Genomic DNA, 27370 nt, shown 5'->3' with positions numbered 1-27370 from the left:
CTGATAAATATCCCAGGAAATTTGACTTACAGGAAATCAAATTGTCATTTTACATTTCTGGTGCTCGTTCAGAGAGCAGCAGGCTAGGGAAAAAAAAAAGTATTTTTAGACTAGTTCAAACCTACGAGTGTTTTGTAATTTTTTTTTTTTTTAATCTGGAAGAACAAAGAGAACACATTGAGGAGAACACAGCACCAACTGCTGATTTTTCCAGAAACAAACTTACCTACCACAAAGACCCCATGGATGAATCCAGGAAAATGCCACGTGATATCTTTGCTCCACACTTGCCGTCACCGAGATAAGCTGTGTCTCCTCCAAGGTGTTGCAACATAACAGCTTTGAGAAAACCACCTCATTTTTCAAAAGTTTTATTGTTAAGTTTGAAGACTAGACAAGGTCGTACTGGTTTTACATCGCTCTACATGATTTAGGTATATACAAAACCATTTGAATATCACACAGCTTGAAAGGTTGCAAAGGTCGTTTGTGTCCGAGATACTTCTGTACTTACTGACACATCAGAAGCCAGCACTGAATATTATAGTTCACATTGGTTGTATAGCAAAGATACACTCATTTAGTATCCTTAGTCTTCAAAACTGACACTTAATTTGTGTGAAGCCATTCCAAAAGAGAAAGTCAACCTCGGATCCAGAGCCAGTTGAGGCGACGGGCCCTGAACGCCAATAAAAAAGGAGCCTCGTGCCAGTGCTTTATTTCCCAGGCTGTAAATGTAGCATATTACCTAGCAACACAAAGGTGAAGCCTGCCTACAAATACTTGGCTGGTTCAGGGTGAAATGTAATTAGGAGAACACTTTTGGCCTTGTTCAATGTCACTGTTAACAATTAAAACAGAAGTGAAGGATCATTTCCGAGTTTTTCTCCTGTCCCCTCTTTAAGGGACATCTCCTGTCCTGCACCTCTGTTTATTTGGGGCCGGTTGTTTTCACTGGGAGAGAGCAGTTGTGTTAATTTATAACTTGCCCCTTATGGCAAAGGTATGCACCTAGACAACAAAATAAAATCAAAGGGAAATAGTTAAATTCTATCTCCTAATCTGATTCCCACCTGTTTTGTTAAATCTGAAGGATTTCACTTAAACCAAGAGCTATTTCAGACTGATACTGCTGACACTGGGACCAGAATTTGGTGCTGGAAATGCCATTCCAAGAATGCTTTTTGGTAGCTGAGGAATAATAAATTCCTAGCATGCAGGTTGAAACTGTGAGGGCATCTGATATATGGTTTTTAATAAATGGTCACGGAATATTATCACCAGGTATGGAGCTGTCCTCGTGAAGACTCTGACAGCTGACCCAGGACATGAGGGTGAAAACACTCACCACAAAATTAATACCAAATTAAAATTACTGTGTTACATTACAGGAAAACTCTGTATGCAGATGAAGGGATTACAATTAATTTACTAAACTGAGAAATATTAATTTAAAAGCAAAACGGAAGTTGCAGAAGATGAATAACATGAAAAAAAACCCAACATTAAGAACATAAACCAAATATTTCAGAAGAACATTAACAAAAGTTTTTAAACTAGGAAGTCTAATTTTCTAAAATGGCCTTCTGTTTTTTGGATACAGTGAGTTAGTGAAATATCTACACACTATTCTTCATATCTGTAATTAAATTCAGGGTCAACTGCTCTTCCATAATAGGAAAATGTATTTAAACCTGTTAAAGTATTGTATGTGCACACCCTAAAGAGATAAATATTACTAGGTTTTTTTTAATTTACCTTTTTATTTTGTTTTTGACCTAAAGCCTAAATTGCAAAATGTAGGCAGTGGATAATGTAGGGATAGACTTGTCCTCCATTATTCAGATTTTTTTTCTCGCTAGAAGTACCACCAAATTGATTGACTTTCTCTTTAAAATTGCTCCTTTTGCTTGAAGACCACTCCATATATACATCATTAAGGAATGCTGTTAACACAGTTACAGACAAGACAGTAACAGTCTAGTGGCTTTTGTTATGCAGCACAAAGTAAAAAATAAAGAACAAACTTAGCAGTGTTGCACAGGACCTCAACATTTTCTTACACATACTTTTACCTTTACAGGACTCTTCTTTAGAAGTCTTTAAATGTCTAAGCCTTATAAAATAAATACTTGTATAAATACAGTTTAAGGATTAGGTCATTTTGTAGAGGCAGGGTGTTCTGTTTGCTAAAATGTGACAGTTTAAGTGACACTATCAGAAAACCGCCACCATTATATCCCCAATTCTTGTATGTAAAATTCCTGGCTGCTATTCTAGAGTCTTTCACAGTTCAATGGATAATATATATTTAGTCTGTGGTGGAGAATGTGTGATTAAATGCAGGTTTTTTTGAAATCCAAACCATTTTGTTTCCAAGGTAAACTTTGCCCTTTGCAGACTGTGGGCCAGCTAGCTGCTTGCCTGGGAAGCAGTGCCCAAGTTTAGAGTTTTGGTGAGAATGGAACAGTGACAGAAAGTATAATAAGTTCAGTGACATTTGCTAAAACATGCAGCAGCATCTCTCTGTCTCTCACTCTCTCTCTCTCCCTCTCTCTCTCTCATTCTCTCTTTCTCTCCACATCAGCATGTTATGAAATTAAAAGGTTGGCAGTAATCCCAAGTGCTGTTGTTTCAGGTCCCCTCACTCCCCGTGCTGGGATCTTTTTTAGTCTGAGGTGCTGCTCTAACCTAGTCACAGATCACTTTACTCCAAGGGAACTTGATTTGCTCTTCAAAGATTGGTATTGTCATCTCAATCAGCAGGGGAAACTGAGGCATGGGGGAGAATGTGCCCCCTACTTCTCCACTTTTCCTCCTAAAATCTACTTTTTAAACTGGGGTTGCTATCATGCTGTGTGTGAAGCATTCCTCTAGATGGGGCATGATAGGAAACAGCCTCGTGGTGGCTCATTGGTGTGTGTCTGAAAAGAATTTTTAGGAGCAGAGGGTGACCAGGGACAAGCTTTGGTGTGCTCCTACGTCACCTCTTACCTTTTTGGGAGGAAAGCTGTGACTTTAGGAAGAGCCTAAAGAGGGAGGCTTTCCTGGCAGTAAGGGAGTGATTCCTCCCATGTGTCCTTTAGCACCTGGTTCCTTCATGCCACATTTTCCTCCTTGCTGGAATTCAGAGCGTTTGTGAAAGCGGTGATGGGGTGGGCAGGTCACAGTTTTGGGGCTGTGTGCTCACCCCTGGAAAAATCATCCTGGAATGGGATTTCTCATAGAATGCATGGGCTCCCAAGATGAGACACCACAAGCGCCCTGGTACCTCACCTTAGTCTCCAGGAAAAAGCACAGAAACTTTGAAAATTCATAAACTTTGGCAAATTCATTAACTTCATAATACACTGATTTGGTTACATATGCAAAACAGGTAACATCTTTCAAGGAAAACAACACCAGCACAGTGTGATACTAAACAGAAAAGATGGAGGCCGTGTCTACAGCATGCAAAATAGAGAAGGAAAATGGGGCAGTTAGGAAAACCCTCCAGGTGCGTGGACTCTGCTGTCTGGATGAAAGTGGTGAAAGGTAGCTCGTAACACCACAGGTACCGTGTTTTAACAGTACCAGGGAGAATTTCCCAAAATATATGTCGTAAGAACTGACAGTGTTTGATAGGCACAATTACTATAATGCAGTCATCCCCAAGTAAACTTATTGCTAAAAGCTGCAGTATCACTTTTTGCAAGTAAGATGATGGTATGGTTTATGGAGAACTCGTCAGCCCAGTGTTCCTGAAGCTGCAAATGAGCTTCGTCACACTGTTTCTCTTCCCTTGTAAAAAGGATGCTGCTGTTTTTTTTTTTTTTTTTCTATTTCCCTCAACGCGTTTCAACTGGTGGTGAACAACTCAGAGGAGAACTAGGAGGATAATTCCACAGCAGAAGGGACAACACCAACAGATTTTTCAAGGGCAAAAAAACCGGATTGGATCGTTTTAAAAGGGCAGGCTTAGACCTCCTGGCGAAAGACAGCTAGCGGCCTACCATAAAAATGAGCGAGCACTGGTTCATGGAAAAACCCCACTCAGCATCCTACAAGCTTCTTCTACAGCGGGAGTGGGGCGGGCTCAGTCCTCAGCTGCACAGCCCAGCAGCTCGGACCGCAGGGTGATGCGGCCGTACCACGACCAGGGCAGGATGCGCACGTGCCGGGCGTAGATCGGCGGCTCGATGACGTTCTTGCGGTGCGTGTCGTTGTCGAAGTTCCCCTGGAACACCTGTGGGGAAGCAACGGGGGAGGTTTTAGTGGAAGTTTCCCCTGGAACGCCCGCGGGTGCGGCATTCGCGTTCCCCTGAATGTGGTTTCTTCGCCCAGGGGTTTTCTCCTGAGAAGCTGAAAGGCAGAAGGAGAAAAGGAAAACAATTCTTATCTCATTTGCTTCTCCTGTGTTGTGCTTATGTGGAATGTGTTTGGACGTTGTTTACCCACAGGTGATTGCTTGATTGGACTCTGATGTGAGTTGTTTTGACTCATTGGCCAGTTGGGGCCAAGCTGTGTCAGGTGTAAGAGCCTAAATGAGGGATGCGGGACTCCAGGCGGCTCTTCCAAATGCAGTTTATTACATCCAAAGTGTTACAGCAGCCCAGGGTCATGGGCAACAGAGCCTGTGCCTACAGCTGTCAACTCCAGCTGCAGGCAGGCCTGGAGACCCTTTAATTTTGGTTACAATGCATGATGTACTTTTCTTTGCTGAGTATCTCAATACAGTAGAACCCATCTATACCTTTACTTTTACCTACAGCCTATCATAACTACTATAATTACCATATTCATGTTACTATTCTCCAGTCACTAAGAGTTAGCACAGTACAGTTTAAGCTAGAAGTTGTTTTTCAGTTTTCTTGCAGTGGAAAATTCTGAGACCTTTTTTCTACTTGCAACATCTGCTGACTGTTTGCCTGTGCTATCTTTCTGATTGGTGAAAACATCTTCTTGTTTGAGGTGGGTTTATCCTTTGCTCTAAGTCATAAAAACCCCTTCTAACTAACAGACCCTTTGCCTCCTTGGTTATTCAGTGAGAGTGGCTCAGCAATTCTTTCCTTCTATATCAAAACTTGCTTCCATCTCTATTCCTTCTTCAGCTTCTACATTCAAAAATCTTTCTGACAAGCATACATATCTCTGAGACTTTCTGTTAAAATTTCATTCTTCCCAACAGTCGGGACTCTGGTAAAAGTCACGAGTTTTCATTATTATCTTTTTAGCATCCAGTAAGTATCCTTTATGTATGTATACTTTAGCATAGTATAGTGTCCTTTAATATAATATAGTATCATAAAGTAATAAATTATCTTTCTGAGAACATGGAGTCAGATGCATCATTCTCTCCCCTGGCTGGGGTTGCCTGCATTTACAATATGCAGGGAAGTTTTAAGGCTGACCCAGCCCAGGGTGAAACTGGATCTGGATCCGTGATGGATTTTTATCTTCGGGATGCGCAACATTTAACACTGTTTAAACTTAAGGTTTATAGTGGCAAAGAGAAGGTTGGGATTAGGTTTTAGGAAGGAGTCCTTCAATCTGAGGGTGGGCAGGCCCTGGCACAGGGTGCCCAGAGCAGCTGGGGCTGCCCCTGGATCCCTGGCAGTGCCCAAGGCCAGGCTGGACACTGGGGCTGGAGCAGCCTGGCACAGGGGAAGGTGTCCCTGACATGGCTGGGGTGGCACTGGATGAAATTAAAGGTCCCTCCCGACCCAAATCTATGATTCCATGAGCCCCTGCCTCTGATAAATCTTGTGATTCATTCACACTCAGCCCTGGTGAAGGCAGAGCCTTCTACTCAAGCTTCAGCCTCTGTTCCGCCAGGGCCACGCTCTGAAAGTTACGCAAAAATCATTAACATTTAAAAAATTAAATGTCTTTTTACTTGGCATTTGTACCATCTCAAATTAATCCCAGGAGATCCTGTTACTGCTTCCGAGGAAATAACATTAATAATTAAAGTTAAGAATTTTTATTGTATCACTTATGAAAGTTGCTGGGATGCAACGATATAAACCCTTGTAAAGGTGGTGATTATCAAGGATGTTATCTTCTCATGTCAGACAAAAGTCAGCAGATGAATTAAGAGCATCAGGCTGTGATAAAAGTAAAACATCTTAGCTCAGTACAGTGCATGTTATGATCTTATTTGTACCTGTATTGCTTAATCCACAAAAAAAGTGAGTTATAAAACTCCTATCTGTGATAAATCAGTGCCAGATTTTCCCCCTGCCAGCCACTATTTAAATTCAAAGGCCACAGCACCAATTTTTGGCAAAATGATCAGATTATCCCCTTGGGTTATTTTCAGTTTTTATGGGAAATGTTCATTCTCTTAAAATGCCAGCCAATTCACTTCTCATTTGTAAAAACTGAACCTGATGGCTTTTCGACTTAAAATGAATGACTGTTGTTTGCATCATGCAGAGAAGAATATAGGCCTCCTGGAGAAGTGCTTATGTGACTGAATTAACGCAGAATTACAGGTTTCCTAGAAGTTCTTGGGAAAATACCAGAATTTGAAGTGCAAGCTGGCTGATCTAGCATTTCAACCCCGATTCTGGTTCCTTTGTGACATGTTCACAAAGATTTTGGTCTCTGTGCTGAACCTCTTTGGATTTTGGAAACTTCTCTCCAGTGCTGTCCTTTGAGGACATCAAACAAAATCCATCCCCTCCCCAGGTGATGCTCTTTTACAAGTGATAAATTCCCCTTCTTGTCTGCAATCACAGAAGTGGGAGCATGAAAGGATGTGGGAGTTGTGATAGATGGATAAAGCAGCAGAGAAAATGACCACAGAAACATCACTTTTGTGAGTCTAAGGGAAAAAAAACCACCCCAACAACCAAAATAATTTAGCACAGGGAAAATTGTTTGCTGCCCAAGTGCAGTGTTGATACATAAATCAGCAGGAGCTTGGGCTAACCAGGTTTGCACCTCAAGTCCAGTTTCATTTGTAGCAAAAAATTGCATTACTACATTCATAATTGAAATTACAGTGGCACCTCCCAAAACCCAAAATGCAGCTAGGAAAGCTTAAAAGTGTGGGTTTTGTTTTGTTTTGTTTTTTTTTTTTTGGTTTGGTTTGGTTTTTTTGGTTTTGTTTTGTTTTTTGTTTATTTGGTTTTTTAAAATTTTTAAAAATTTTATTTCTTGCACATGCATGTGAAATATCTATTTATATTTTTGCCAGGCTAGACAAAGGAACCTTTTTACAGTCCCAGTGTTCATATCTGAATACAGATATGAAAGATAAATAAAATTATGTGATGCAAAACCAGCAACAACTACAGCTGAAGGAGGGAGGATTATGTCATTTACTTACAGCATGAGAACAAGAATTAAATTGTATTTTTAACTTATGCATGATTTAATTATCACTTGATGTCTAACTCATCTGTCTCAGAGATTATTTTATGCAAATATGAAATACACCTTTCCTCAAAATTCAAGATCTAGTTTCAGGAAATTAACTAAATGTGCTAGATGAGAAGAAGGATTTTAAGGAAATGAATTTATCAGAAAATAAGGGAAGCATTCTCAGCATCCACAAGTTTGACCTGCATAAAATATAACATTCTAACAGAAATTTACTGTTCTTTTCCTGTGGCCCCATGGCACATTTCTTATGGGAAAAACTCTATCCTTTCCCCCTCTTCATTTACTTTTGGCCTCAATTCACTTATAGAACCAAGGAATTTGAGAAGCAGGGAGGGCAAAGGACAAAACATTACTTACCAGTAGGAAAAAAAGCTATTTCTGTAGCTAAAAGTATTTTTTTTTTTAAATCTACATGTTGTTTTATGCCTAAGCAGTCAATACTAAATGAGCCACCAAAGTAATTAAAACCCTTGAAAAGCTTGAAAAGCTGATGCCTCTCAATGACCACTTCTCACATTTGTTCCTGAGCAGGTTTTTTTTTCAGGATAGGTCTGGAGACTGCCATGACTTTTTAAGATTTCTGAGGCTGATGTTGGAATTACAACATACTGCTCTATGTAAAAAAAAAAAAAAAAAAAAAAAAAAAATCCCAGTGGTGAAATAACGCCAGGTGATTTGTGCTTAAGAAATAAATAAAGACCAGAATGTAAATTATCAATGTGTCAGTGCACACAGCCAGTGCACACCTTCACTTTCAGCTCTGGGTGAGTGCAGGTCTGCTCCTGCCTCATCCCAAAACAGCAAATATAGAGAAAGAAGCAGCAAGAAGAAGGGGGTTTTTGGGAGTTATTAAGCAGATAAGTCTCTCCACCCAGAGAGGAGATATTGTAGATGTCTATAAAACCATAAGTGGCGTGGTGAAAATCGATATCAGGCAATATTGCAGTGTCCCCTCAGCAGGGCCAGGAGGGGACAGGCAATGACAGCAGGGTCATCCGGAGCCATCTAAAGGTCACAGTTCCCCTTTCAACACATAATTAAACCATGGCACAGCTTCCACAGCCTTTAACCACTGCTAAAGATCAGATAAATTGTGAGGGGGAAAACCAGCTGGGGCTATTAAGGACATGGACAGGAAAAAAAGAAGAAAAATTCAGAGCTAGGAAAGGGCACCAGGGAGGAATAACAACCTTACTTTTCCTGATGCCTTTCTGGGCTACCTAAAAACAGAGACCAGACAGAATGAAGGGAATTAAAAGTGGTTATGTTTACTGAAGGGCTTTCAGGTACATTTTGGGCAGGCAAAGCCCATCCAGGGCCTACACCCAAAAATGGACCACAGGCCATGCATTTTCACACTTTTGTAAATTTGGTCTATTTGCATGTTGGGAGTTAATGTTCCAATTACAGCTTCAGGTCATGAAGTCATTTACCCCCAGCTTCTCCCCCCAACTCACTTTTGTTTCCATTTCTGGGCCCTGGGGCAGTGAGGTGTCCCTGACTGCCAGGCCTGGAGAGGCCTGGGACAAAATGGGACAGCTGACTCTGAATGTGGAGTTTGGAGTTATGCACTAAAGAATTGCAGGATCACAAATACATGAAAAATATCAAAGCCACATTCCTAACGCATCATTCCAATCCACAGGATGCTCCTTCCTTTGGACAGAGCTTCACCCTCCCAAAAACCAGTGGCTGCCACGTTACAAGGTGACTTTTCTTTTCTACAAATGGATCAAAAAGCTCCTGCTTTTTGCCAGCCCTGCTGCAGAACATTTCAGATTTTACATGTATGTATCTGTTTATGTCAGTCTGCACACTCCAAAGGTGCAATTTGCTGGAATATTTACTCAGCAGCTCCAGCAGTTTTACACAGGCAGACCTTCCACACACTCCTCTGTAGCTCAGGCTCTTGCAGCTGCTGTTAGAAAAAAAAAAAAAACATACCAGAAAATGCATGCTGCTGTACTTTTAAATATGATACATTTATTCATTATTGCTGTATGGAAAAAGAGTGAAAGACAGGAAAATAGGTACTGATATTCTCTGCTGAAAAGTCTGAAATACAAACAATTCTTGTTTATACTTGTGTCCAGCAAGCAATTTGAATGTCTTGATTTCAAACATTCAGTGAGATTTTTCAATGTAAACAAAGTGTTTTATGGTGTTAGCAGAAAAATCCAGATAATGACACTGTAGGTTGATTAGAATTTTAAAAAGAAAACTGCAGTAAGACAGAATAATTTAGGAGAAATACTTGAAGACTAGCACCTTGGGGAAAGCAGTGTTTTCTGCTGTACCTTAACAACATTTTTCACACCTAGCAGAATATTTTAAAAATGTTATTTCACAGAGCAGTTAATCCTGCTCATGTAAGAGGAAAAATATTTTATAAAGAATGTCCAGTCATGGCTCCTATTTGGAGCTTTCTTCTGTGCAGAACATCTCAATATTCAGAAAAATAAAGGTGGCACGTGGATGTGTTTTTGAGCAGATGCATTTTTGGAGTGAATAAGAAGAGAAAAAGTAATTTTTTCTCTCAGTTACTATACATAAAGTGCACACATATCATATCCATGATTATCTTTACACAGCCTTCATTATTTATCCATGTTCAGATAGAGGGAGATGAAACTTTAAAACTTATCAAACATACTGTAACAGTCCCATGCTGTCTTTCCCATATGATCTACATGTTGATGGTACAAAAAATGGGCATTTAGTGCACTATACATGGCTTGTAGGGGGTTCAAAGCCAAAAAGAGAAACATTTTGAAGATGAACCTGCCTCCAGAAATGCTTACAGAAATTCAAGGTAGGTTCTTAAGTGAGCATTTTATCTTTTGCTCATTTTGTCTTTCCCCAGCTTTTGGTGTGGTGTCAAGGAGAGAGGTGTGTGCTGAGGGCACACCTGAAATGAGCATACCTAGATCTTCACCTGACACAAATTGTGATAATTCAGCTCAGAGCAGTGCAAGTCACTCATAATTTAAACTGGTGCAGATAAAAAAGTCACTTAGATTAGAAATTACAACTATTATTGCAGATAATGCTATCAAATAGTGATAATTTATGCTATTAAATAGCGATAATTTAAGTAATATTACTCAAAAATCTTTCATTACCTGTGCCAAGTATGTAGATTATGTGTAGGAATTGAACCTATTGGTGTCATCCAGATATAATAATAATTAAACATCATCATTAAAAAAAAGCATTAGCAAATCTAGCAGAAAGATTTTTTAACCTGACATGATCTAAATTTTCTTTAATAAGTAGGTTTCTGTCTCCTCTCACCCTGGCAGTGGACTGTACATTCAGAAATGTATAAATTGTGACTAGTTCATCATTTTGTGTACAAACCCAGTGGCCATTTGCATACTGGATGTTGTCTACCTGCAGCTAATTGCACTGCTGATGGCTGATGGTGACTGGCAGTGCTGCAGACTGCCAGGCTCCTTTAGGCTACTTTCAAATGTTCTCATCTTCCTGTAAGAAAACAGCCTCTGAAATGCCATTTGACACGGCAGCTGGCCTTGAGTTACCTACAGCAGGCTGTGCAATTTATAAATCACATGTGGAATGTGATAAAAAAAAAAGAAAAAAAAAGGAAAAAAAAAAAGAAAAAGGTCAGATTTGGTTTGGATGTCCTCAGCTCTGGAGGTACAGTGAGCTACTGACCTCTAGTTGAGAAAAACAAGATAGCTATTAGCTCTGGTCCTGTTTCTAAAATATATTTTCTTCCTATGTGACAGCCTGCAATGTAATTTAGCTTTATTCTTGATGGCAACAGGAAAACTTTACATATTTTTTCCAGGCAACTCATTCAAACTATTTAAAATGAATGAGAAGGGCTCCATTTTTTTTTTCCTATTTTTTCCCAGTAACTTTTTGTCTGCACTCACAGGAATTGAGCACAGATGTGAAATGAAATGACTGGCAATTAAAATAGCAGAAGCCAAGCAGGAGCTGCAGGAGACACTGTTCTTGGAACAGCTTTTCCATGTGAAATAGTGCAAAAAACTCCACACACTATTTTCTTCTCCTCTAAACCACAGTTTTGTTAGGAATGACCCAATTTACAGTGTGCAAGAGATGATATCCTATGATTTTATAAAAATATATAAATTAAAAAAAAAAAAAATTAATATAAAGTAAAATAAATACAAATGTATGGTACACAACACAGTGCAAGAGACCAGTAATTTTCTCCTTTGTAAATGAACTTTAAGAAATTATGAGGAGGAATAAGTGAACAGCCCCAGGAACTGAGTGAGATCTGCTGATCTCACTCAGTTAGGACTCATCCTGTAAACAGATCAGCAGTGAGATGCTAAGCACCAGATGGGATTAATTTCTCAGCTCTTGCCTAAAGTATAAAGCCGCAATTTCATTATAAAGTCACAATATTCACCCACAAATCATTATTACCAGTCTAGCAATATATCCATAATTTTTTGTCTGTGACTTTGAAAGTTGGGTTTTTTTCCTTTCATCCTGTCTTCCTTTCCCTGAAATGTTTTGGAGCCACCTTTCCCCTAAACTTTTTGATGGTTAAACAAGGCAGGGTGAGGACAGGGTGACTAAATCACCTGCAGGAGAAATAAGAAATCTATGTGTTCTGTCCTTCATAGAATAAATCAGGATGTTCAGTTAATAAATAGAAATAATGAGGGTAAAATATGAGTATTCTTGCTGCTGTTGATAGTTGTTGACATCTGTCTTTTACCCTTCTTTCTGTATCTCCTGAAAACAGATGTAACATTTTACAGAGTTTTTACTTTGGTATGAAAACTTGGATTTTTTTTTTAGTTGTTTGTTTTGTTGTTGTGGGGGGTTTTTTTGGTTGGGTTTTTTTTTGTTGTTTTGTTTTGTTTTGTTTTTTCCCAGTTTCCTTGCATTTGGGAGCAAATCTCACCTTAAGATAAAGAAAGTCGATCCTGTTCAAAGAGAGGACCAGTGGTGCTGCTCCTCTCCTGCTCCTCCTGCATGAGGTACAGCACTGCTTTTTCTCCTTGTGGTTTTATTTTTATTTATATTTCTGTCCCACTGCACACATACCAGGGTTTATCTCCAAATCCCATGGGAGCACTGCATCCACCCAGCTGGAGTGGTAAGGAGGTGTCAAAAAGGGTTTACTGGCTGACACTCCATTCCTCTGGCTGAAGAAATTTATGCATTCTCAGTCAGGAAATGGATGATGGAAACAGAGAAGAAATAGGTTAAAGCACTCCAACCAAAATAGAAAGAAAAAAATGAAGATAAAATCAGTTTTTTGTGTCCTCTGAGGGCAGGGTAGCAAGGGGAAAAAGTTTCCACTTTAGAGGATATTTAAACACTGGAGCTGCCTGTTTATAGCATTTTCATCACAATCTGTCTCTTGGAACATATTAAATAATAATCTTTAATTATTATTAGGGATGATAGTACAGCCTTGTCTGAGGTGAAGGACAAATTAATGACTTAAGCTCAGAAATTTACCTGTCTGCACCTACTCCAAGGTGACAGGAGGGGGCTTGGGGGCCCTTGAATCCCATTTTCTGCTGAGGTGTAGGAGGAGAGGACCACAGTGCCTTTGGAGGTCAAAAGGTGCATGCCTAAGAGCTGTCTGAGACCCTTTCCAGTCCCACATCCTATAAAGTTTTGCCAAGTTCAGTGACTTCTGGAAAGTCAGACTGTGTCACCAAACTTTTAACTTTTCTAGATGTCTTTGATATAGATAAATAACATCCCAAAACCAGATATTTCAGCTTGATGTTTGTGTATCAAAGGCTGAGGTCTAGACTCAAATCAAGTGAACTTATCTATTTTGTACAAATGTAGATTCAGAAATTCTAATTTCCAGTGAAGTGCATTTGATCTTGGTGTGCTTTTAAATGATCTTGACTTGTTAAAGGATCATAATAATATGCAACAATTTTATTCTCAGGGATGTTAATTAATACAGGGTGTGATATGTTTAAATGAGACAACAATTAAGAGTTTCCCAATGTTCCTAATGGAATATGTGTGTAGCAATTAACAGTCCATCTGCTGAAGAAGGCAAAAACAATTTAATTGCCTTGGCCAATGGTACCAACAAATGTAGACGGGAACAGTACTTTAAGTCAGAGTGCATTTTCTTTTAGATTTGCTGTGACTGTGTTATCACCAGGGACTCCAACCCATGTTCTCTGTGATAATATGAATGCAGGCACAAGTTTGGCTTAGAGAAAACATTTCTTCCACTTTTCCCTCTTTTTTTAAATGTCAGGGATTTAAAATAGGATGTGTACAAAGTAGTGAAGCCACTACCTGTCCATTAAATGGAATGTATTTGTGGTATGCCTGCCTAAGGTGAGCTGTTTGCTTCCAATTTTTATCTGACAACCAGTTATACCAAACACATCCACAATCCAAAAAAAAAAAAAAAAATCATTGGTGTCAGAACCTTCTGAACTAGGTGGCTAACAAACTGATTTTTTTTTTTGTTTTCCCCATCTAAAATCCTTTAGGAAAAAAACAGTCTCAGTTTGGGTAAATGACCAGTGAGGTGACATTTGGGTTTCAGAAATTCACAGTGTCACATCTGGATGGCAGGGCCTGACAATGCAGACACAGGAATACAGCCAGGCAAGTACTCAATACTGTAATTTAGGATATATATTATACATAAATACTCAACACAGTAATAACACATTCCCCTAATGAATGACATTTAATCAATGAGTTAAAATCAGTCCAATGTGGCAGATGCTCTTCTCTAACCACTCATCATTAGGTCTCCCTGTACTCACAGAGCACATTTTGATGCACATCAAAAGTTTTCTCACTGTTTGAAAGAAAATTAATTTAATTGACTTATGTGAGGAATACGTCAGTTTATTTCCCGAAGAATTTTTATTTATACTAAGAAATATAAGTGGAAGCCTGAACATTTATCACCCTGAATACCCAGATTTGAGATGCTATCAGACACATCAGCCATCTGGTATTTCAATAAATCCATCTTTTGTTTCAATCAGACATAACCCTACTAAGACATTTAATAAATAATTCACATTTTGTCATCTTGGTTAACATTTCCCTGAGCGATGCATATGCTGTAATATTTTTCTTAACAGATGATTATGAAATTCAGGTATTTGCAGTATAAAAGTGTTGTACAGTTTAAAGGAAAGGTATAATGAATAACAAGAGAAAACTTAAATGCTTCCAGGTAAATCAATCAGCAAACCTATACTTTCCCTATGCCTCTCATTAAACATTTGCAGAGGAAGTTGTGAAACTTTTTTATGTTTCTTCATTATTTTATAGCATAATAAAAATAATATTTTCAGTGGGTATTTGAAACCCTAGCCATTAATTTCCAGGAAAAAAACCCCAAAAAACAAAAAACGCCTGTCCAAAATGGCTGGGTAACAGGGATGTGCTTCACAGGAAATCATTGAAAATAGTCCGTACTCACCAAAAACTGCACTGAAACTTATTTTTTTTTGAGTATACAAATACACTGCTGTTTACACACCTTCTGCTCTAGGTTTAAATGAAGAAATAGCTGTGATTAATGGAGAACTGTAAAATTTTATGTATTTAACAGCATTAAATCAGGTGCATGGCACCACTGCAATGTGAATGTCGTTGTGTTTTGTGACTTTTATTCACCCTGACTCCACCCTGTGCCATCCCCTGCATATGGAACCCAATGAAATAATCTGCAGACCCTCATCAGTGGTGAAATCACAACCAAAACACTGATTTTTCTCTTTGCCTTACCTTGTCCTTCTTCTGCTTTTCATCCTGGTATATTTTCCAGTGCTCCCCATCATTGCTGTAAGCAAGCTTGTAGGACCCCACAAACTGGACGTGGCCAAAATCTTTAGCTCCTTGGGTGATTATCCCAGTGATCTTCGTAGGGATGAGCAGGTCAATCTGAACAGAACAGTCAGAACAGTTCAAAATTTTTTAAAAAACCACAAATGAACAAGCAACCAACCAAAAAAACCCCAAACAAACCCCCCCCAAAAAAACCCCCAAAAAACCAAAATACAAAAAAAACACCCCATCAAGCAAACAAAAGAACCCCAAAAAGCCAAAACAAATTTTAAAAGCCCACAAAATACCAAAATAAATAAATAAAAAATAGATAAGACAGAGGAATACAAAATTAGAACACCTTCTGTTTCCAGTCTGGTTTTGTAACACAGTTTTGGTCCTCCCACTGTGTGCTGACACTGTGGATAATAATTTACTTCTCAAAACTCTAAGTCAATCAATTTACCTTTGAAATTTAAATGGAAAATTTACCTTTATTTTCCTTTTTTTTAAAATTTATTTTTGATTAGCCTAATGGCACAACGTTGAATAATCTCACACCTTTCTTTATTGTGCTGTGGGGGCATACATGGCCCCCCAAAAAATCCAGTTATTCTACACTGGGAATGATCTGCAGCTAAAAAGTGTTCCCATGTACTGCTAATAATCAGAATACATGGCTGATTCCCCAAGTGCCTTTCCATTTCCTTCTCAGTTCATGAGCTCATGCTTTAGTAAGGCTCTTAAAACATTTGCTATCATGCTTCTTTTCCTCCTGAAATTCCTTCTCACTTTACACCTTTCTTTCTTTTTCTACCTGAAAAGCTCAAGGTTTCTAATTTCTTGAAATTTTTTTTGATTTTTTTTTTTAATAATCTTAGCACAATGCTTTTTAAAAATGCAAGGCAGGAGTCTTAAAGCCTAATAAAATCTGAGCTTTCAAGTGGTTTCCACGTGAGCACATGTCTGTGCTCAGTTCTTTGTGAACCAGAACCCAGCTCTGAATGTAACAGATTTGAGCCAGATGCCTTGATTAAAATGATCAAGAAAGAGAATGCAATAGCAAAACTAAATTGACTAATAATGTAATATCAGAAGCAGAATGAAGGAGCTGAACTCCCTATCAAAATTGATATTTTTTTGAAATTTGAGAGTATAACTGAAGTTTCATTCTGTGTCCTCCAGCAATGTGGCGAGCCAGTAAAAGAGAAGTAAAAGAAAAGGTGGATTTATTTCAAACAATAAATGGCTGTGAAGCAGTCGGCATCTTTAAAATTGTCCCTTAAATCAGGCAAGGGAGACTCAGAGTGAAAATATTACAGTAAAATGAGAGGAGTGCTGAACTCCACAAGCAGATGATTGACATGTTTTTTCAGAAAAATAGAAATTAGAAAGTGAAGAAATAAAGAATCTCTGGCTGATCAAATGCTGGAGATCCAGTGCTGGATTTTTAGGAAGCTCAGGAGCCCTGAGTAAACTCATGTTGGATGGGATGTGGGGCTGGGGAGAAGAACAGATGTGCTGTGGAGCACAAGAAATCAATAATGAGAAGAGAAATGGAAACAAATGAGCCTGAGAGAAGTCAGGTGATCCTGGACGGTGCCTCTGAAAGATGGATTTTGGGGTTTGGATTTGTATCCCAGGTTGGACAGGACTTGGAGCAGCCTGGGACAGTGGAAGATGTCCCTGCCATGGCAGGGGTGGCACTGGATGGGAATTAAGGTCCCTCCCAACCCTTCAGACCATCCTGGGATTCTGTGACAACATAAAGAAGTAAACAACCAAAAAGTGTAAGAGTAAATTTGTAAAAATAAAAGAAGAAAATTTCACTGTTTCCAGCAATCAAGCAAATGAAGCTTGCAGATCCCAACATTGGAGCAAATAGTAGCAAATAACAAGTAGTAAATAATTTTAAAGAGAGGAATGACGTCAAATGTTCAATACTGAGGTACCAAAGCACTAAGGGGAAATGTCAGGGACTGCAGATGGCTCAAGAATTTTGGTTTTACCAGAATGAGCTAATTTATTGCCATCACTTACTGCCAGTAGCAATGTTGGGGCACCCCAGGATGTGAAGGAAGTGTCCCTGGGAGGCAAAACTGTGTTATTTTTGTTCAATAGGGAGGGAGAGGGACTCAACCAGAGCAGGAGCCTGCTTTGGAAGCCTTCATGGATGGCTTGGAGGGACTTTTCTCTTCTGTAAGGAGTGCAGGGGAGCTGGGTTCCACAGCCTGAGTGGGCCCCTGGGAAATGAGCCCTGCTAATTAATATAAGTCTTTCATGAATTAATAAACACCAGGTCTCCAGACCTTGCTTCCAAATATTTTGGAGTCTAAATGAATAGTCTGTTTTTCTAAACAGACTGATCTGGTAAGGAATCATTAATTGGTCCACACTTTCAGGCAGTTTTTGAACCAAACATTTCAGAGTCAACTTTAGATTATCTTTATAAATAATTTTGACATTAGCATTTTACAAGTGTAACCTCTTTTCAGCAGAGAATGCTTCTTATACTAAAAGTCAATGTCTCTCCTGTTAGCTTGAAAAAATGCCTCCACAAAACCAGTTGTTTATTTTTAAAATGTTGAAAGTGAGCTGAGAGGATTTCACAAATATTTAACATGGCCATGACACTCAGAGTACTCCTCATTGAAATTCAGAGCAGGGAGAAAAAAAATTTCTCATTAAGATTCAGGGGATTCCAAAGGTAGAATCACAATAAATCTTTATTATCACGTACATCCAGTGTTAATAAAAATGTCCTGGTAATGATTGTTTTGTGCTTATAGGACATATCCAGTGGCCTTGCACTCTTGGTCAGAAAATTATGTGGGAAGCTGGAAGGTAATTTGGCTTTGCTCAGGTTTGGTTTCTTTTTTCAACAAGACTTACATAGGACTGTGTAGAATATATGTGGGGGGACTTTTTTTTGGGGGGGAAAAAAAAAGTGAAAAAAGAAATAATGAATATATAGACTCTCTTCTTAGGTCTTGACAATGCAGACAACACATATTGCTGGAGATGAAGGAAAAGAATACAGGATATAGCACCCAGCATTTCCATCTCATATTTTAGCATCTTATTTTCCTGTTTATTCATAAGCAGATGAGACATCTTCAGGCAATAAAGATCATTATTTAAATTAAAGAAATGCAGCTTTTACTTTGTAGCCTCATTACCTCTATCTTGCTTTCCATTCTTTGTATTGAAACTACTTTAGAGCAGAAAGTTGAGGAGAATTTACACCACCTTCTAGGTAAAACATCTGCACTAAAATAGCTTAAATGAAAGTCATAACTTCCCATCAGGACACAGAACACTTTTATTCAGTTAGTGCAGCTTGCAAGTAACAGGCAATCAAACAAATTACCAGGGAGAGAAGTTGAATTAAGACACAACCAGTGTGTACCCTTCAAAGCTGAATGTGATTAACAGGATTAGAATGTGACTCTGGCTTTTTCAGTGCAGCAGAATTTAGAAGGAGGTAGAGGCAATTAGTCTGCAACTGAGAGGATCATTAGCTGGTTACAAGAAGAACCATGGTCTGCAGTTAATGTACATTTCTACAAGCAGCTGATCAAAAGGCAGTTTAGCATCTTGTGTCTGAAAGAAGCCTCTTGGGCTGTAACTATTCCCTTTTCCCACCTTGTTTCAGATGTTACAGACGATTCAGGGTGGTTTGGAGGAGAATTAATTTAAGGAGAGCACAAAGATAAATACACCTGGGTGTGGAACATTTCTAAGGAAGGAAAAGAAGGAAGCACTTGGTTTGATGTGCAGCATGAGCTCAGGGTGTTGGTGTGCAGTTCATGGGACCATCACCAGAGATTCCTTGCAGCCTCATCCATTCTCTGGCTCTCCAACACATGGCAAAACCCAACCACGCTGCCCAAAATCCCAGAGGCTGGGAGATAGGCACATTTATTCAGCATTCACACTAGCAGATGTCACATTCACCTTCTCTGGAAAAATCCCTTCACCCAGGATTTTTCTCCTGGGAAGCTGAGAGATAAAGGAAAACAATCATTATCTCATTTGCTTCTCCTGTGTTTTGCTCCTTTGGAATGTGTTTGGAGATTGTTTACCCACAGGTGATTGTTTCATTGGGTTCTGGTGTGAGTTGTTTTTGCTCTTTGGCCAAGCGGGGCCAGGCTGTGTCAGGATTCTGGAGAGAGCCACAAGTTTTCATTATTATCTTTTTAGCCTTCTGTAATTATCCTTTCTTTATTGTTTAGTATAGTATTCTTTAATATAATATAGCATCATAAAATAATAAATTAGCCTTCTGAGAACATGGAGTTAGATTCATCCTTCCTTCCTGCCACGAGGGTCCCCACAAATACAATAGACACCACAGGAGAGCAGGAGCAGACCTGCACTGCTGGCACCCCAGAGCAAGGTGTCTGCACAGCTGTGCTGCAGGGCTTCCACTTCCAGATACCCTGGACCACCTTTTCCAGCACATCTTTTGGCTTAATTTAATCTGAAGGGAACCCATGGTTTGTGAGGATAGCCCATCATGTGAACCAGTGCGTGAAAAGTGAAGGTGTCTTTAAAAATAACACACTCCTCATCAACCTGGCAGTGTCAAAGGTGGAGAGAGAGCCCCCAGCATGCAGGGAGTGCCAGGCTCTGTTTCACAGTGAAGAGGATGGTGAAATGGCTCACTGTGACTTTCAGCTGTTCATCATTTCAGGAGTATTTAAGATGTTAAATCCTGTCTCTATACAGACATTTTGGTTCTGTTCCCAGTATAGCCAATCCTATGTTCAGCTTTTCTTGTAATTTTAGACATGCCATTTTTTCCTAACAGGTTTTATTTTATTTACCTTTGTGATCCTGTAGAGTGTGGGGCTCTTTTTTGTTTGTTTGTTTGTTTTTTTAAAAACCACTCATCAGATAACAGTGATGAATGCTGGTCAATCTCAATCCACTTGGCAGATACGAAATCACTGAGATCAGAAGTAAAGAAAGCTGGATGCAAAGAATATGAAACTGGAGAGATGCACTGCCAAAGTGAGGACGGTTCTTAAGAGGGTGAAAGAAGAAGGCCACAATTGTCTCCAGCTGCTAATTCACCCAAGTGCAGACCTGCCTATTAAATATCCTGATATCACAGTGAGGGCTCAGATTATTTTTGGACGCTTAAGATAATGGCTGGAACTCATGGCTGGACACCAAACCCCACCAAGAGAGACCAACGTGCTTTCCAAGTAAATAAATTAAGAGTAAATAACCTGTCCTGAGCAGATTATTTACTCTTCATTTAAGACCTCATGATTGCCTTGATTTTTCCAGGTGAGCTGGCACAGTCAGAGCTGTTGCCTCTGCCCTAAGAAAAGGAGGGACAGGATTGCAGTGTCCACATCAGAAAGGCAGAAATGCAGCTCTCCTCATCTCATTGCATCAGATGAAGGTGCTTTGCTCTCTCCTCCAAGCCCAAAATCTGGATGTGAAGGAATATTAATGTTGGTACAGTATGCTTGCTGCAGATGTGCAACATCTGTATGTTTCTAAAAATATTTCACCAGCAGCTCTATTTTGTAAACTGAAACTCAGCATTTCAGGCTTTTTTTCTCCTAAAGCATAAATATTAAACCCACAAAAAACCTCAAACCCCAAACTGACCCCAAACTATAATCCATCATGACCAATTGGATCTAAAAATTGTTATGGGGAAAAAAACCAACTGAACAACTAGATGCTCTTTGTAGAGAAATCTAATTTTCATCACAGCATCTTCCATAGGAGAGAGTTTTTATTGTGCAGCCTCTTAAAAATATAATATTAGGGTAAACATCTAATAATGCAACCTGAAAAAAAAATAAAGTAACTTATGACAGAAAATGAATTACTCTAGAAGAAGCCATAATAATTTATTAGAAAACAGCATTTTAGTATTTTGTTCAATATTCCACTATACAGGATTTTCATGCGTCCTAGGCAAAACAAAATGAAAGAAAATATAAATTAAAAAAATTTCATTTAATTTGGTGCATATTAGTTATACCAGCTGTCATATATTTAAAATGAAATTTCTATCAAACCTAGATAGAGATGGCTTGCTTTCAAATAAAATAAAACAGGAGAACCACTCTTTTTCTCCTTTAAAAATGTGGATTTTTGGTTTTTTGCTGGCTTCTTTTTCACTTAAGCTTAGACCTTCAACATGATTTTAACACTGTGTCACTATATTTTTAATGCCTGTAGTCCTCTAGGCTAAGATAATAAATACTGGTCTTATTTTCTTATTGCTCTTAATTGCTTTTCCCTCTGAATGACTTTATGGCTGCAGTAACTGCACTGAAGAAACAGGTTAGGAAGAATTCCATGTACCATCAGCTGTCTCCAGTACAATTTAAAAGTGATAAATTGGAGGGTGAAGCCTGTTCTTTGTAATCTCCATGGGCCATCAAAAATACCTCTCAGGCCATTATGTTGAAAATTTCAGAGTGAAACCCACAACCAGGCTGAAAACTTATTTTATTTCCACCAGCAACCTCTTAAGTAGCCATTACTTCTTAAAAAGTACAGATTGTGTGAATCCTTCCTTATTTACATACTTAATAATCCCTGTTATGTAGCTGTTACTGGAAAGGGAAGAAAAAACCCACCTAAATGGCTATAATATTTTTTCAGCATTTCAGTAAGAATTCAGATAAAACTATATGATGAACTATTTGGACATTTTCAGAGCAGTATCTATTTATTGCAGACCAGATTTTCAGAGCCACACTTTACTAAGCCATTAATAAAGTCGGTTCCTTGTATTTAAAAAATAAAATATTAAGAAAAAAAAAAGGAAAAAAAAAAAAAGAAGAAGAAGGGAATTTTGGGTCCTTTAAGGCAGATGGTGTGCTGTGGTTGTATCAGCACCTTGGTAAATCCTGCCCACAGCACACAAGAAGCAATGCTGTTTCCTTCCTGATCCTGCAAACCGGAATGAATTTCCACAGATCTGGATCACTCTCACAACTTATCAGGGAGCACTCGCAAGGGAAATGTCAGCACCAGGTATTTTAAGGTCTGAAGTAAAAGCAAACGTAGAGTTTTGAGATGATAACATCAGTGATGATTAAATCCATAACCTTTTCTCCTACCACTGGGTATTTCACATCTGTGCACGGGATATTCTCGCTGTAATTGCGATTAGAGGATTTTTGAAGAGATGACACAGTTGGCTGAATTAGTTACCAGCAGTCAAGAAACCACTAATAAAACGTCTGTCTCTCTGCTGTGGGACACTCATCAGCCCTTGAGGATGGCAGGATATTTAAAAATAGCCCATTAAATTACCAGTGATTAAGCAGGCTTAGACATCTGGTGGAGCTTGGAGAAGCCTTTGAGCTGCTTTAGTGCACTCCAAGAGCTGATAAAATCTGGGGCACTGTCCTGTGTGAGGTCAATCACTTGGAATTCTTTTGGGAAAGCCAAGGGCAGAACAAAAATTAGCCGTTAAAATAAAGCAGAGAGAATAAAAATATGAATATGGTCATGACACAGCACACTGAGTGTGTGTTATGCTGCTTTTCTGTGAAGCTCCTCAGCTGAACACTGCTTCCAGCAGCCCCAGCACCTATTTATGGACAGAAATAGGCAAGGAAATGAGGAAAGAAATTTAATTTACATTCAGTTCTTTATACAAGAAGGCAAAAATTGCAAAAAAATTAATCACCCTGTATGATAATAAGAAGTAGCTTTATTTCAGGAAGACGTAATCTGAAGTAGTTCTTGCTGAATTTACTGTAGTGATTATGAGAATTTTTTATCAAATTTGTTGTCTATGACTGGGATGAAAATATAGCACAGAAAAGAACAATTACACAGTTAAAATTTTTAAATATTGACTATTTGCATTTATGCTTGTCTTACTTTTAAATAAAGAACAAATCATGTTGAGATTATAGGATTGTTCCACTCTCTTCAGATGTAGAGAAGAATAAGACAGGAGTTGTGTTGCCTCTTTTTATTTTGTTAAAATATATCTCAGGTTGATAAGGAAATGCACCAGTAAGAATTCCTGCATGCCAGTGTTCTGTTCCAGTGGAGATTCCTTATTTTCTGTTAAAGAGCATTACTGGGAATCTCAGGTGGTGAAGTGGGTAAAACAGCAGCAAAACACTGGACAAAATACAGAGAATAAAATTTGAAATACAAGCAGAGGAAGAAGGGTGTGTTTAACCATGAATTTCAGAATAGTAATGGTAGAAATGTGAGCTCTAGGGAAGTTTACATGTCATAGCAGCACTTGCAAAGGCAGCCAGGAGAAATATGGGTGTCTTTCCTTGCGTTTCTCTTGGGTTTTTGGCACAATATGGGTTTTAAGTGGAAATATAAAGGCTGGTGATGCAATGCTTGGGAAGACAAAAACCCTTCCCTACAAGTGAAATATCACAACTTCTGCTTGGCTTTCAGCAGAGAGGATGAGACAACAGGCCTTTATGACAGGACAGATAAATATCTTTTTACAAAGTGTTGGGATCATAATCTACACACAAGCATCTCATTTTGTTTATGAAATGAAAATTAATGGCGGTAATGTGGAAGTTCATTATTTACCTGGTTGCTTTTTTTTCCCCCTCGGGTAATTAATAATGTTGCAAATATTTTCTGGAGCACATAAAAATGTCTCAATAATGTATGAGTATCTGGGCTACAGATCGATGAGCAGAGTGAAGATAAGCTTGCACACCAGATACTGCAAAGTGACTAATAATTAATATAACTACTGAAGCGTTGAAACACTAACGAAAACCTGCCTGTAAGCAAAGCTAAGTCTGCCTGGAAGATAAGTGGGGTTAAGGCTGGAAGTTTCTCCTTGTGTTTAAAAGCTCTGACTGCATAATTCTTATTTTTCATAGGAAACTTGGCCAAGACAGCATCACTCAGCCATTGTTTCTAAGAATGACTTTGCCCATCTGTCAGTAGGGATTATTATGCATAACCTGTTCCATACAGCTATGCTGCTGTAGCTGTACACTAAAAATGACACAATTGTGGTACTAGATTTTGAAAACAACAGCAAGTTGGATGGTTTTGTTTTATGGTTTGGTTATTTTTTGTTTTGTTTTGTGGGGTTTTTTGTTTGGTTGGTTTGGTTGTGGTTTTATTTTTATAATTTTTTTTTTGTAAAAGTGGCTTTTTTAGAATTTTTTAATAAAAATGTCTGGGGTTTGGGGTTTTTTGTGTTTTGTTTGGTTTGGTTTGATTTTTTTTTTTTTTTTTTGTGTGTGTGGGTTTTTTTGTTTTTGTTTGTTTCTTTGTTTGTTTTTGTTTTTTGTTTTTTGGGATTTTTTGTGTGTGTGCTACCCTCTGAAATATTAGGCTAAGCTTTTTTTCTCCCCTTGACATACTGGTAACAACCAGCACAGAAATATAAAATGGGTACACTATATTGTAGAAAACATCTTTGGCTGTTTTAGCCAGAGAAGTATTTTTCCAGGTTTACAGTAGAAATCAGATTTCTCTTCCCTTTTAGACTGAATGTCTTGTCACTTCAAGGCAATAATCTCATAATACACCTTCCTGAATGCAATTAAAAGGTCTATTAATCTTCATTCTGCAGGACACAGGAAAGATTATCCACTATTAGTCAAAAGGACACCCTGGAGCCCCTGTTGCAGAGATTGGTAAATAGACCTCTGGTCAAAACAAGCCTGGGCTCCTGGCAGGGCAGACCCAACCCTGGGACTCAGCTTTGAGCTGGCATGGATTCATTTCCTTGGATTTGCAAACGCCCCGCGAGGCGTTGCGGAGCGCGGGGCCGCAGATGAATTTAGGGATTAATGCTCTGCTGAAAGCCCTGGCCAGGAAGAAGGGTGTATTTAACCATGAATTTCAGAATGGTAATGGCAGAAATGTGAGGTCTGGGGAAGTTAATGTGTCATAGCAGCACTTGCAAAGGCAGCCAGGAGAAATATGGGTGTCCTTGCTTGCGTTTTTCTTGGGTTTTTGGCGCATTTTGGGTTTTAAACGGTGATGCAACACCTGGGAAGACAGAAATCTTTACCTACAAATGAAATATCACAACCTCTTTTTGGCTTTCAGCACATAGGATGAGACAACAGCTTTTATGGCAGGACTGATAAACATCTTTGAAAAAAGTGTTGGGATCATAAACAGGCTCATCTAATGCACAAGTAGCTCATTTTGTTCATGAAATGAAAATTAATGGCGGTAATATGGAAGTTCATTATGTACCTGGTTGTTGTTTTTGTTTGTTTAGGCCTTGAGTTAGGTGGGGAAATATTTTCCTGTTCCCTAAAGTTAAAAAAAGAAATAAACAAATCTCTACCTGCTGTCAGAAGTGAAAAAAGCCCTCAAAAAATGCAACAAACCAGCCAAACAAAAACCATCTAAATCCACTAATTCCTCCCAAAACAAACAAACAAACAAACATGCCCAGACATAAAAAACCCATAAATATTCTGGGATAAAAAGTAAAGTATTTAGCTTTTAAAGGAGCTGATCTACATCTTATCCTGCTTGGTTCAGGTTCACTTTTTGTTCCAGGTATTGAAAAGTACGACCATGAGAATGCACTTCCAAATTCCAGAGAAAAGTAACAACTGAGTAACTTTCACTATTTTTAACATATATGTATTCCATCCTAAAGCCTACATAATGGAAGTTCCACAAAAACTGATTGACTGGGATGAATCATGATAATTTTCAACAAGAAACTTGGAATAAATCAACTTTCAAACACTTTAAAACCAAATTTTAAACAAGAACCCACAGACGCAGCAGCAGCCAATCTAAAATGCCCTATATTAAATTAAATATTGACTAAAGCTGGTCTGCAACCAGATTTTTAGTATACAGAAGTGTTAAAAATATCGATTTTTCTCTGCAATGTGAATGTCACTTTTCATATAATTTAAAAGGTTGATTCTTTTAATAGTGGAAGAAATGTCTATAGAAGACATTTCAAAATTATATATGAAGTTCTTTCATTTTCAGAAGAACAGGTCTGAAAGTTGAAATATGAATGCCAAAAGTAAAAATATGACTGTCAAAATATTTTAAATTTAGTAGCACATTTGAAAATGCTGGATTTTCACCTAGAATGTTGTCCATGTCTTTTCATATACATAAGAAAAGCACCTCAATTGTAGCAAGTTTTTTTTTTTAATATAAAAAATGACAGCTCTTCTATCCTTTGTACTGTTAAATAATTAATCAAAAGAGCTCTGATGTTTTACTCCATAAGCAACAGGTTAAATCAATGCAGACAAGCTATTTACTAGACTCATCTGTACTCTTCTAAGTTTGAAAAAGAAATTTACACAGAAGACTGGAGGTGGGTGTGGAGTGTGGTGGTTGAAGTTTTGTCTATTTTGGAATTATTTCCTCTCCCTAAGCCTCAGTAGAGACATCTTCCTTATGGAAATGACAAAATTTCTGTGAATGACCCCTAACACTCCTATCAGCACTCAAAAGTAATTTTTAAAAAATATTTTGTCTTCAGTTTTTTACAATTAATTTACTCTGAGTGCACTCTAGCCCAGGTGGAAGCATGAAAAGGATGCAGACACATAAATATACCCATCTCAGCCTTCCATTCAACATAGAGCAGAGTCTCAAAATATTTCTTATAAAGCTAAGAAAGTTAGGATCTGGCTGATTGAGGCCAAAAAAAATGTCAAAAGTGATGGTTCCCCCAAAAACAAGACTGGATTAACCACTAACTGGGTTATAGGGGGAAAAAAAAAAAGAAGAAAAGAAGAAGAAAAGAGAAAGAAAGAAAGAAAGAAAGAAAGAAAGAAAGAAAGAAAGAAAGAAAGAAAGAAAGAAAGAAAGAAAGAAAGAAAGAAAGAAAGAAAGAAAGAAAGAAAGAAAGAAAGAAAGAAAGAAAGAAAGAAAGAAAGAAAGAAAGAAAGAAAGAAAGAAAGAAAGAAAGAAAGAAAGAAAAAAAAAGAGGAGTTGTATTTTTCCCAACTCAAACACAACCTTGCACAAAAACCTCCATAAGCCCTCCTGGAACACACAGAATGGACTTAATGACTGTTAAAGACCTAATCTTTGAGTGGAGATTTAAAATCCTGTTGTGAATAGGTTAAGAGTATTAAATAATGCCACTATTTTCAGTATAAATAACTGTACATAGGTTCCCAACATCATGTTTGCTGTTTTCTGCAATTAACTTAATAAAGATTTAGATAGACACAAATTGTAGGCCATTTTCTTGCTGAGCAAGTTAGTAAAA

General features: G+C 38.3%; 1 protein-coding gene across 1 annotated transcript in view; it reads right to left on the bottom strand.

The window, feature by feature from the left end:
* Window positions 1-355: 355 nt before the first annotated feature.
* EDIL3 (EGF like repeats and discoidin domains 3) overlaps window positions 356-27370 on the bottom strand; it is a 233797-nt gene continuing 206782 nt past the window's right edge. The window contains exons 10-11 of the mRNA XM_064404372.1: window positions 15124-15279; window positions 356-4225 (exon numbers count right to left, since the gene is read on the bottom strand). Coding sequence (XP_064260442.1) covers window positions 4076-4225; window positions 15124-15279 — 306 coding nt within the window. The 3' untranslated portion in view covers window positions 356-4075. The remainder of the gene's footprint in view (window positions 4226-15123; window positions 15280-27370) is intronic.

Source organism: Passer domesticus, chromosome Z, assembly GCF_036417665.1.
Source record: "Passer domesticus isolate bPasDom1 chromosome Z, bPasDom1.hap1, whole genome shotgun sequence".
NCBI lineage: Eukaryota > Metazoa > Chordata > Aves > Passeriformes > Passeridae > Passer > Passer domesticus.
This window is presented reverse-complemented; position numbering and strand designations above follow the sequence as displayed.